Raw genomic sequence first — 13,249 nt, forward strand, 5'->3', positions numbered from 1 at the left:
CATGTCAATTTGGGATAAATGGGGCACCATGAGATAATCTCCTATGGTGCTTAGGCCAGCTCTTCTCCATGTTAAGTTGAAAATACTCATCTTCCTAATGGTAGACACACACACACACACACACACACACACACACACACACACATTGTGAGCAATAGAATCTGCTGTTGCTAAACAGCTTGGCTCCCCCTTGGGCTGCAGGGTAGCTGAGAGCAGGAGGAGGGACGGGCATCTCTGTCCTCATCTTGTGCCTGCACTTGGGATGCTACAGCAGAATGTCACTGCTCTTAGCCCTTCTCTTGAGTCACCTTAAATTCCAGGCATATAAAAACCTCATAGGACAGGCCTCCCACCCCAGATGAGGACGGTTATTCATGAGGGCAAGTATGCACCCTCAGGACGAACAGGGTTAAGGGAAGACTCAGCAGGGTGGACTAGCTTGTAGGACAGGATGAGAGCTGTAACGATGATGGGTCGGTGATGGGTAGAACTATGGGACTACTTAATTATGCACAGCCTGCTGGAGCTGCTGAACCAGGCTCTGGCCTTAAAGCCTCTTCTAACATTTCCTCACTGAATGTGCTTCAGAGCAACTTTAAGGTTTGAAAAGGATGTGTAGCATGAATCTTAAAACTTCTTATTAATAAAATCAAACCTGAGGCCAGTTATTGGGGTGATGCTGGAAGGTCAGAGAGATAGAACAAGCCACAGCTAACCTCACCTGGCCAACTTCTCAGCTCATCTTGTTTTCTCAGACTGGAAGCTCTGTGTCCTCACCCCAATGGCTCTCAGCTGAACTGTGCTCAAAACCTAAAAGCTTAACCAGCCAAATGCTTCTAGTTTCTGGTCTCCACGCCTTATATATCTTTCTGTTTTTGCCATCACTCCCTGGGATTAAAGGCTGGCTTTCTGGGATTAAAGGTGTGAGTCACCATGCTTGGCTGTATCCTTGAACAGATGGATTTCTGCCTCTGGAATGCTCTACCGCTGCCTAACTTCTATGTTTAATATTGTGGTTGTTCTGTCTCTGACCCCAGATAAGTTTATTAGCATGCACAATATTTTGGGGAATACAATACCACAAGGATGTAAACAGGACAGTGACACAGTATTCACAGAAGTATGTATAAAATCAGAGTTGACCAAGGGATGTCTCCTTCCCCTTCCTCCAACAGCCTAGGCAGAGGTAAAATGATACTATGTAGGGCACCAACCTGGTTAACCATGAGGCTGGCATGTCCTCCCAAGCCTGTTCTTTATTAGCTTTTCAGCCTCATGTAATAACCCAGGGGCTGGAGTGGGTGCTGACATCACTGTGGTAATGTGCTACCCTCCTCTGCCTCTGCCTTCTGTGAGACTTTATCCACTCCTGTGATGTAAATATATCTCCTATATCTTCTCCCATGTTTGGTGACACCCAAGCAGCACTCACTGGAGCTGTAGAGAAGGTTGCCCATGAAACCTTCCTCTGTGTTAGAGTTTATTGAACCTTGTTCCTCAGCCTGCAGTGGGCACCATGCCTCTCCTAAAACAAGTGCAGCACTTACTGTCTTAAAACATCCCCACTCCTTCCCGATCATCTGTGTACATTGCAAAAATAATGGAAAATCGACTAAACAGCAGTGGAGAAGAAAACACAATCCTACAGTGGAAAATTACAGTACTCTTGAAGGAAAGGCAGGAAGGGAAGGATATCCCCACACCTACACCCCACAACCCCACTGCCACAAGTTTCACCAAGTGAGACGCCATGTCTTGATGGCGAAGCAACTCTCCTCTGAGAGAGTATGTGGCATTCTCTAGGGAAATGGCTCCACCTGAAACACTCTCACACAGCTCCGAGCTCCAAGTTGGATTAGAGTTCTCAGAGCCCCAGCCCCATCTCCACCCTACATATGCCATGTGCACCCATGGTGTGTATGTGTGTGTGTGTGTGTGTGTGTGTGTGTGTCCATGCATGTAGAGGCTAGCGGTCTGCAACAGTGTCTTCCTCAGCCACTCTCCCTCTTATATTTTGAGCCAGGGTCTCCCGCTTGAGATCTCTCACCTGAAGAGATCAATTCAGCTAGACTGGCTGCTCTATAGACCCAAGGCATCCTCCAGTCTCCACCTCCCTACCTCTGGAATTATGAACACATCTGGCCTTTTAGGTAGATACCAGGATTCAAACTTAGGTCCTCTCTGGTTGGAGGATCCTTGGGTTCCTGGTTCATAGTCATTCCTATGTCCTTGAAATTTTGGGGTTCATCTGAAAGATTCCCCCAACCTTTCAATGTTCTTTTGTTTCCTCAATGAGACACGTTTTCCTTTTTCCACACTATGTCTCAGATAAGCTGAGCTCACACTCCAGGGGCCATGCTTAGCCTTGAACTCATTAATTATTCTACATTTCCCTCACTGCCCCCCCACTCCATAACCCCGCCCTAAATGGCCCCATCACTTGGCCCGTTCCTCTACTCCATCACACCTCTCATTGCAGAGCCCACTCCTTATCCTGACCTGGCTTGGGGATGTGTCACCTCACGTGATTTCTATCTAGAGCCCTCCCTCCTGACACTCCACCTTCCCTCCTTCTTAGCTAGACACCGTCCATCTGCGCCAAGGCAGCCACCTGCTGTCTGTGCCCTCCACATGTCTCCTCAGCAGGGTTTGCTCAGACTCACCCAGCACCGGCTGGCGGTCTGCAGTGTGAAGGTGTCTTCCTTTGGTCAGGCTTAGCAGTTTTTATCACTGCCCTGAAGGGGCCCCTTGTCCTTTACAACACTCATGTCTGTGTCCCCACATCCCCATGCTGCTCAGTCCCTTGACCAAGGTTCCTCCTGATGAGAAGTTCCCTCTCCGATGCTTCTTGCCAGTTTCCTAGTCACACGCAGACCAAACCCCATCTTTAGATCCCACTTGTTCCTTTCTAATGCTTCTGTGGAAAACTAAGAAGAAAAGGGTACACTTATAATGACTAAAATGTTTATGCATATGGAGTCAGCCCTGAGGAAAGAGCAATTTTCAAGGTTTTTATCGCCCAAGTACATAATCTCAGGGAAGGTCTGAGCCCGGACTTCTCCCTGCAGCCCTCGTTAGCAGCTGAGCGTTACCTCTGCTACTGCGGAGCCTTCTTGGCTTTGGGATTTCTTGGAGGAAAGCCCCTCGCTCGCTCGTTCCCTGGGTGCACTCCTAACTCACTTGTATATGGGCTAGACCAGAAGCTAAAGACAGCTTGGGGGATTAATTGCAAGCCACTAGGTTTGAAAGGCCCGGGGCTAAGGAAGGGCGGGGGGAAAAAGGAGAGGAGTCAGAGGCCACACTGTGGGTGCTCTCTTACCGCATGACAAAATCTGCTTCATCTATTTGACGGCCACAGCCACTCATCTTCAGAATCCCACCGTTTCCCACCACCGCACATTTCTTCAATGGCAGCTGGAAGGGGGTTGCCTAGCAACAGAAAACAAGGCGGGTTTTCACTGCAGAGAACATACAAGCGCTCCGAAATCATTGTTGACAGCAGACCTGAGGAATTTGAAGGAAAGGAGGAACAAACTGGCCTGTTTCTTTGAGCTTTAAAAGGGCGGGAGGGTGATGCAAAACTACAAAAAGTCCCTGGAATATATTAAAATGTAACAACGTCATTGTTTTTGTTTTTGTTTTTTTTCCTTCTCAAATTGGCTGAGCACATACCACAGGGTGTTTGCTAGGGAAAACAGAAAAGTCTAAACTGAATACAAGACTGTTTCTAAAGGCCTCAGACAGGAAATAAAGTCCAGTGAATCCTGTTCTCCGTGTGATTGCAAGGGCACCATGAGCCATTCGCTTCCCAGCTGTTTCTGGGTATTTCTTACGTTAACTGCTGGGGACAGCTAGGATACAGAAGTCTGAGGCTTCAAGATTCACAGTGTGGGGTGTGAAGAGAGGAAGGAGTGACGAGTGTGAACTTTGGCCACAAACGAAACTGTACCATAAAGTTGCTGACTTTGCTGAAGAGGAAGCCTCAGCGACCACTAGGCAAAGCCACTCAGGAGTAGGTAGGTACTCAGACAGAGCTTTGTCATTTGAAGAATAAGTAGAGGGCTAAGGAGATGACTCAGTCAGCAAAGTGCTTGTCTAATGAGTGTGAGCTCCTGAGTGTGAGCCGTACAACTTGTATGAAAAAGCTGAATATGACTGTGTGCTCAGAATCCTAGAATGGGGGCGCGCGCGCGGGGTGTGTGTGTGTGTGTGTGTGTGTGTGTGTGTGTGTGTGAAGAGACAAGGAGATTCTGGTGCTCACTGGCCAGCCAGCTAGGCAGAATCATGAGCTCCAGACCCTTCCCCAAAAAATAAGATATAAAGCAATTGATAAAGACACACAGTGTTGACCTTTGGCCCTTGGGCATGCACACACACACACACACACACACACACACCCCTCACATAGAAAGAAGAACACTCGGGACCCTGCCAGGCAGAAGTGGCCGTACAAACAAAGGCATCAGTGTTGCTGGAAGTAAAGACGCCGCTTGTGAGCAGAACACCCTGGGTGGTTCTGTTTAGAACTCGAGAGCCATTAAGGGACAGGTGACTTGTGTCAAACCAGACAGCATGTGACTTTCTTCTGCAAATACCGAGCTAGACTGCAAAGAAAATGTCCTGTGTGCCTGAGTGCTCCCTGGAGTGCTTTTTACAGTGCCAGGGAATATGGAAACCCGGTAATAGTCCCTGAAAGTGAAATGAGTCATTTGGCCTCTTCTAGCTGGGTCAGCAAGAACTGCCAGGTACCCAGGCTCCTTGGAGATGCTGGAACAGAACAGTCGTTGGAGTCCTTGGGGGAAATACCTTGAATACACACACAAACTGGTTTAGAAAACAGCCAGACTGATAGGCCTCACCATTTGCATGGATCACATGCAAATAATACAGACTATACTATACCGAAGATAAAATGCAATCAGTTCATGAATATACAGTAGAAGGCCCCTGCCTGGGCATGAAGCAATAACTCAGCCAGGAAAAAATTCCCGGGAGTCTCTGCTTTCATTGGTAGCTGAAGGAAGCACTTAGTCCAACATGAGAAGATTTTATTCCCTTGATTTCTAGTAGTAAAATGAACAGCCAGAGCTATGTAAATATTGGTGATGAATATGTGATGTTTGAAGTGTAATGTCTAAGCATTTGCCCACAAGGAGAAAAGAATTGCCTGCACCACCACAGCAGAGATCAGCCCAATACACTGCTCCAGAGTGAGGTGTGTGCATGAGAGGAGACAGGTAAAGGAGAGCAACTTTGTACAGAACAATGTATTTTTTTTAGTCATTCCTAAAAAGATTTGGAATTAACCCTTGAAAAACAGCATTATCCATAATTGGTGAGATAGAGAGTTGGGGACTGCAGCTCACATTGGCTTGCCTGTGTATTCCACAAATATTTATTGTGACATGTGATTGGTGAAGACAAGTCAAAACCCATGCTCCCTGGGTGCTCACATCGTACTGAGGAAAGCAGAGAAGAGCAAAGGAATGCAGGGGAAATGAACAGGAGGACAGATGGTGAGGGGGTCTGTGGTGAGAAACCGGGGATCAGCACAAGATGGTCCGGAGATGCTTCCTGACAGGAACTGCAAAGGTCAGCAGGGTGACCAGCCACAGTGCAGAGGAAGCCCTTGAGCAGATTCCTGTAGCAGTTGAGAGTGTGAGGACTTAGTAGCATCCACTGGTACAAAGACTTTGAAGAGGGGACATTCCTAGGGGGAGATGGGGTGGGGAAGGGCCTCTTTTGTCTGCAGATGAGTCAGCAGGGAGAGAGAAGTAGAGACTGGTAGAAAATAAGTGGGGAGGTTGGTGAATGAGGCCACATAGGGTGTCATGAAGACAGTGATTTTTATTCTAAGATGAGAACAAGTCAATGGCAATGGGTGGAGGGGTGCCATTGTGACCTGTGCTGGAGTGAGAACAAGATGAACCGAGAATAGACAGGAAAAGGGGCCAGGGTGGAGTCTGGTGTGATATTCCTAGCCAGGGACTTTAAGGACCTGGAACAAGGAGACAAGAGAGGGGAAAGAGATCTGATTCTGGAAAGATCTGGAGGAAGTGGCAAACGGACTTGCTGGTGTACAAAAATAAAGGAAGGAAAGAAAACAGAGAAAGAGAGCAGAATGGGGAATGGTGCCAATAGTTTCGTCTTCAACCGATGACCAGCTGTTTCCTGAGCTAGAGAGGACCACAGCAGGGAGCGTGTTTGGGGGACTGATTAAGAGCTCAGTCTTGAGAACATCAAGGATACTGTGATCTTCAGATGTCCAAGTGGCCTTGTCTATTATGTGACTGAGTACGCAGTCAGGGAACTGGTCTGTGTGAAGTAAAAAATGAAGAATGTCTTAGGAATTCTATTGCTGTGACGAGACACCATGACCATGGTAACTCATAAAGGAAAACATTTAATTGGGGTGGCAGCTTACAGTTCAGAGGTTTAGTTCATTATCATCATGGTGGGACATGGTGGCATGCAGGCAGACATGGTGCTGGAGAAGCAGCTGAGAGTCCTATATCTTGCAGGTAACAGGAAGTGGTCTGTCTCACTGGTATGGGTTGTATAGCATGAATCCTAATTGGTCTTATTAGTAAAAACCTGGAGCCACACATGAGAGGAAAAGCTGGAAGATCAGAGAAGCAGAACAGCCAGCCACAAGTTCTTACTGCTATAAAATACTCAGCCTGAAAAAGACTGAGCTCCTGTCTCTTCCCACCTTATATTCCTCTCTCCACCCAGCCATCTCACTTCCTATCTCCACATCCCTAGTACTGGGATTAAAGGCGTGAGATCCCAAGTGCTAAGATCAAAGGTGTGTACCACCATTGCCTGGGGCTTGACCATATATGAGACCTCAAAGCCCACTTCCACAGTGACACATTTCTTCCAACACGACCACACCTCCTAAAAGTGCTACTCCCTTTGAGAGGCATTGTTGTTGTTTGTTTCTGCTCTATTTGGGGGCCTACCATCCAGCTCCCACATAAATCACACATGGGGGTTTATTCTTACTTAGGAATGCCTGGCCTTAGCTTGGCTTAGTTACTTGCCAGCTTTCCTTAACTTAACTTATACCATCTACTTCTTGCCTCTGGGCTTTTCCTGTTCTCTTACTTCTGTAAATCTTATTCCATTGCTGGTTGTGTAGCTGAGTGGCTGGCCCCTCATGTCCTCCTCCTTCTCTGACTACTTCTCTCTCCTCCTAGATTCCTCTCTCTATATATTCTCTCTGCCTGCCAGCCCCACCTATCCTTTCTCCTGCCTTGCTATTGGCCAGCTCTTTATCAGACAATCAAGTGTTTTAGACAAGCACAGTAACACAGCTTCACAGAGTTAAACAAATGCAACATAAACAAAAGTAATACACCTTAAAATAATATTCTACTACAGACCATTTTCTTTCAAACCACCACAGAGAGTGATCGGGTATTTAAAGTCAAGAGCCAGCATGTAGGTGAATAGAAAAAAGACGAGGTCTTAGGGAACCAAGTCACAGGAAGCAAGTAGTCAAGAAGGAGGAAAAATGCATCAAGTGTTCCTAATAGATGAAGGGTAATAACAGCTGAAACCCGCCCCTGGACTGGGCAACATGGAGGCCACAGGTGTCCTTGACCAGGAGAGGTTCAGCAGTAAGAATGAAAGTTGACCTCAGTCTACTGAGTTGGATGTATATAAATGTATATCCATTTAGATGTATCCTGGAAAATCATATACCTAAAGAAAATATGCAATTAATATGTGAATATACACTATGAGTCTCATATAGTCCTGCTGTAATGATTAAGCTGGGGGGGGGGGAGTCCAGGCATTCTCCACTAATAGTGGGACTTATAAATGCAAGCCCCAAGCCCCTTAGCTGTTAAAGAGGAGACCCTGAACACAGAGGGCTGGCTACCCCAGGTTTTCAGGCAAGAATGTGGGCTCTGGACAGGTAGACTCTGGTAGCAGCTACATGGACCTGAAGGATATAGAACCAGGCTATGGCACAGTGGGGCAGATGTCACAAGCCTCCATGCTCTGCTCCTTCCCTCCACAGGGAGGTCATACTGTGCAGGATGCTGTGGAAGCAGTAGCTGATGGACAGAACTCCCTCTGTGCCCCAGAAGAGCAACCCACTCACCTTCCTCCCTGTTTCCATTCCTTGTCTCCTCCCACCAGAGTCATGGACTTGTCTACACCTTGGCAATTCTAGATTCCAAGGGCTTTCATGGACAAGACAAAGGAGTGATTTGTTTAACTGTCTAACTCTATCTTAACAATAAAAAAACACTTTATTAAGAGAAAAATTAAGTAATATATGTCTACGCCCTTAGTACCACCCTCCAAATCCTCAAGCAAAATTTGAGGCTCTAGGGAAAAGGCAGGGCTCTGACTTTCATCCGACACTTGTTTGCTCCTTCATTTTCTTAACTGCAGGCCTCACAAAAGAAATCCATCTCACTTCATTTCAATAAATACTCTCAAGCTCCTGAGAACAGTCTGCTGGCAGTGTTAATACACCAGCGACCAATAACACTACACCAAAGCTTGCAACAAGCAAAATCTAATTGAGAAAACGCTGTGGGTGTCATCTACCTAATAATAATGGGATAATAATATCCTTTAGTTTAGGATCAGGGTCCTTGGCAATGGTTGGTGCTGTCCAGAATGGTGTCTAGCAAGGGATCTCCTTCTAGTACACATTACATGAGACAAACCATGTGCATCTTATGATTGAGGGAGTATCTTTATGAAGCCCTGCCATGCTGTTTTCTGATGTATCTCCTTGCATGCTGCTATATCCAAGTATGGTAGTAAGCTGCCACACCCCTGCTCACATTAATAAAAATTATTACTTGAAAGGATTGATTAGGATACATTAGATGAAATACAGTGATAAGATGTATTTAGAATCTCACTTCTCAGGCACCTCCACTTCTCGGTGGCCCCCAGGAAAGCAAGTGTAATGATGACTCTCCAATCAGAATTAAAGACAGATGAGGTCATTGAGCATCACCAGGAATACTGTGAAGTGCTATAGACATATATGATATTTTATAATATAATACATTTATTTATATAAAATCAACATTACTATACATAAAGTTAAATTCCTTCCTGGGGCATTGCTGTGGTGATTTGGATGGAAATGTGCCCCCATAGGCTCATGAGTTTGATCTCCAGCGGGTGTGCAGTTTGGGAAGTATGTGGAACCTTTAAGAGGTGGAGCCTCACTGGAGGAAGTAGGTCACTGGGGGAGGGCCTTGAGTCTTTATAGCTTAGCTCTACTTTCTTTTCACTCTTAGTTTCCCGAGTATGGATTCAGTGTGACCAGCCAGCTGCCTGGTCCTGTCAATGCCTTCCTTGTCTCTGTCATGCTTTCTTGCAATGATGGATTGTGTCCCCCTGGAAATGTAGGCCAAAATAAACTACTTTTCTCTTAAGACTTTTTTTTTTCAGGGTATTTTCTTACAGCAAGGAGAAAGTCAGTGAGGCACTCAGTGTATTGCTAAAACACTGCTATATATAATCCATCTTTATGTGAGATAATTTGTTTAGAGAATTCACATAGATTTTGAACAAAATCACATTTTCAATCCATTGGTTCCTTTGAAGGTGTATCTATTACACTTACTTATAAAGAACTATGAGTTTTAAAATGTGAGGGATTTTTTGTTTGGCATTCTCTATCAAATCAAACACTGAACAGAATGATCAGCAATGTGTTCCATGGATTGACGGCTGAGCATCCTAAATGCTTTGCTGTGATAAACACCATGATCAAAAAAGCAACTTATGGCAGAAAGAATTTATTTGGGGTTATGGTTCCAGAGGGTTAAGAATCCATTATGGTGGGGAGGCATGGCAGCGGGAACAGGAATCTTCAAATACAAGTGTGAAGCAGAGACTGAAAACAGGAAGCAGGAAGAGGCTCTAAACACACAAAGCCGGCCTCAGGATGAGGTACTTCCTCCAGCAAGGCTGCACCGCCTAAGAGTGCCACCGCCTGGAGATGGAGTGTCCAAAGGGCTGAGCCGATGCAGAGCACTGTCACTGAGTTCACCACAGTGAATACAAAAGTAGGATTTCCTTTTGATGCAGCAGACAAATCAATTAATCTTAAACCTGAAGAGCAAGTCCTGTCACTCCTTAAGAGGAAGGTGGCTTGTAAAGCTGGTCAGGGTCTCAACTGAAAGGCCCCCATGCCTTCTCATCTTCCACACACTGCACAGAGGGGCCTCTTTTTAGCTCTGGTAACAAACCTCTGTGATCACTCAAGAACCATTTGATAAGCATCTGTTATGGGCAGGAAGCTGCCAGGAAAGCTGCCATGTGCCCTGTTCCTACTGCTTGTATCTAGCAGAACGCAAGCCAGGCTTTAACAACAAGATGGGTCCATGCAGAGTGTGGAAGTGAGAGGCCAATGTTCCTTGTCTGTTAGATAACATTCAGAAAGTTAATAAATGAATGCAATAAAAATTAGACTCTTAGGTGTTTCCCACCAGGAAAGATAGTGAATGATTTTTGAAGGCTAGAAGACTTTTTAAAAACTATCTGTTTTATTGTGTATGTGCTGTGGGCACAAATGCTCCAGTGCTGTTATGGAGGTCAAAGGACAACTCTGGGCCATTCTTTCTCTCCTTCCACGGTTAGGTTAGTTACAGGAAACAGGCTCTGGCCACCAGGCTTGCACAATACATGCCTTGAACTGTTGAACAATCTTGCCATCTCTGAAAGCTGGAAGACTTTGTCAGTAACCAAGTCTAACAGCCAACTGTGAAAATATTCCTGGCCAACAGAATGTCTTGTGAAAAAAATCCACTAACATCTGAAAACTTAAACCTGGGGGATTGTACCTTATACAAACAGTACTAGAACACCCCTGAATGGTGAAATCATATTAGACAAGTAGAAGTTTTGATTTGCTAACATTTTAAATGACCCAAAAGGTTGTTACCACCATGCCAACTGCTATTAGTCACCCTGTCAAAACATATGCCCACTTTTCTTGATGAAAATTTCAAGTTTTCCACCATAAGGGCATCAGTGCACACCTTACTGCACCCAGCCCAGTCATTTCTCTGTCCCCTCACCTACCACTGGAGATGGATGCCCACACTTAATTATACTTCACCCACACCACATAATTTAATTTTTTGCACATATGCTAATTATAACCTCAACCTAAGCATCTAAACACACCCCCTCCCTGCTTCACATCTAATTATAGCCCCCTCTTATGAATGTAATTACACTATCATCCACCCATCTAATTGTGCCCTCCTCAACATATTTAATTGCATTGCCCTGTTCAAGGACCTAATTATATTGGAAGCAACACACCAATTAAGCCCCAACCCTCCACCAATATTCCTCAGATGCATATAACTGTATCTCTGGCTCAATTGCTTCATTTCTTCAACTAAAGATGAACAGTTTCCCAGAAACAAATCCTTGACAAGCATGTTACCCTCTGGCCAGGCAAATCAGAGACACAGTTGAGTCAAAGAAGCCCCGTTCCTTCCAGGAGGTAAACTAGCACGCATTTGCTCTTTCCATCATTTGACAAGGTCCTTGGGGTCCACGTTAAATTTTCAGCTACATTCTTCCTTTGCATGTGTGAGCATTTGTGTGATGAAAAATATCTAGTAATTAGTTCATTTATTTAAAGGAAAGTGTTTCTTATTACAGATATTTAGTTATTGAATTCTTTTCAAAAGACTATCCCAAACTTTCTCTAGGGATATGTATGTACTGACTAGAGAATATTTGCAAAACTCTGCATTCAAAAATATTTAACAGTTTTGCAGCTGTGTAAGGACAGTTTCCCCACAAAGTCAATGCTGAGGTCGGTATGCTCTCCCTATTAACATCATTGTGATCTGAAAAAGGAAAGTCTGTATCATGTTTTCTACAGAGCATGCAAATTTGGAAGTTGAATGGTATGAATATTTATATACTGAATATTCTGTGTGTGTGTGTGTGTGTGTGTGTGTGTGTGTGTGTGTGTGTGTGTGTGTAGACCAGAGCTCAATGTTGGGTGTCTTTCTCAATCACTCTTCACCTAATCTTTTAGAAACAGGGTCTCTCTCACTGAACCTAGAGCTTATAGATTTGGCTAGACTGGCTGGCCAGGGAGCTGTAAGGGATTTTCCTGTCTCTACATCCCCAGTACTGGAATTACAATTAAATATCATACCCAGGGTTTTTATGTGGGTACTGGGGATTGAACTCAGGATCTCTTGCTTGCATTCTCGTCATAAACTAGGTACTTCTGTCCATTAAAATTTGTTGCTCAGACTACTATAAAAAGTAACACTTTGAAATTTTGCATATTTTCATACAATATTTTAGCTGAGGACACAACTCCATATGGTATGACTTCATGTGACCATTCGGAAGACTTACTGAACTTCTCTTAGTCAATGCCCAGTTAATTATTAATTATTATTTATTGCTGATGTCATTTCTGTCTCCTGAATGGCAAAGCAGTGACAGAGACTGTACCTTATACCGTGCCTGTGTGTGGCGGCATTTCAAAGTCACCAAAATCACTAGAGGCGTTATTTTTTCCATGGTGTAAGGAAATATAACATTTCAGAAGCAGCAGGAAGTTTTCTCCATGGCAGAGCTGAAAGCAGGAAGGATTGACTCACCCATCATCCCCAGGCCCTATGCTTGCACATCCTTCACTGGAAATACCACTAAGAGGCATAGAGAGGTAACCTTCCTGTTAGTATAGCAGTTATCAACCTGTGGGGCATGGCCCCTTCAGCAAACCTCTACTCCAAAAACACTTACATTACGATTCATAACAGTATCAAAATTAGAGTTATGAAGTGGCAACAAAAATAATGTTATGGTTGGGGGTCACCACCACATGAGGAACTGTACTAAAGGTCACAGCAATAGGAAGGTTGAGAACCACTGTGTTAGTGAGTATTGCCTCTGAACCCCATCAGCCTTCAACAGACTCCAGCTTCAATGTTTCCCTCCTGCTCTGTTAACCCATATCCCTAGGGCTTCTCATTTGTAACTCTGGTGTCCACTCCCTAAACTCTGAGGACTGAGGAGTCACATCTAACACAAAGTGGCCAACAGCCACTGTTAAAATCTTGTGTGAACCAACAGGGCCTTGGCATCACAGACTAGAAATCTTGAGTTGATTTCTGCTTGGTTCTCTCTTCAAATCATCCCAACAGCTACTGCTTCAGAGGCTGCTGAATTCTTCCCCACAGTGTAATTAAGAGCGCTCTCTCTCTCTCTCTCTCTC

The 13,249-nt window shown here is 44.9% G+C and overlaps 1 protein-coding gene across 1 annotated transcript in view; it reads right to left on the reverse strand.

Moving 5' to 3' along the window:
- The window catches only part of St8sia1 (ST8 alpha-N-acetyl-neuraminide alpha-2,8-sialyltransferase 1), a 137,688-nt gene that overhangs the window by 41,723 nt on the left and 82,716 nt on the right, over positions 1–13,249 (reverse strand). The window contains exon 3 of the mRNA XM_059258765.1: positions 3,320–3,429. Coding sequence (XP_059114748.1) covers positions 3,320–3,429 — 110 coding nt within the window. The remainder of the gene's footprint in view (positions 1–3,319; positions 3,430–13,249) is intronic.

This window comes from Peromyscus eremicus, chromosome 3 (genome assembly GCF_949786415.1).
Source record: "Peromyscus eremicus chromosome 3, PerEre_H2_v1, whole genome shotgun sequence".
NCBI lineage: Eukaryota > Metazoa > Chordata > Mammalia > Rodentia > Cricetidae > Peromyscus > Peromyscus eremicus.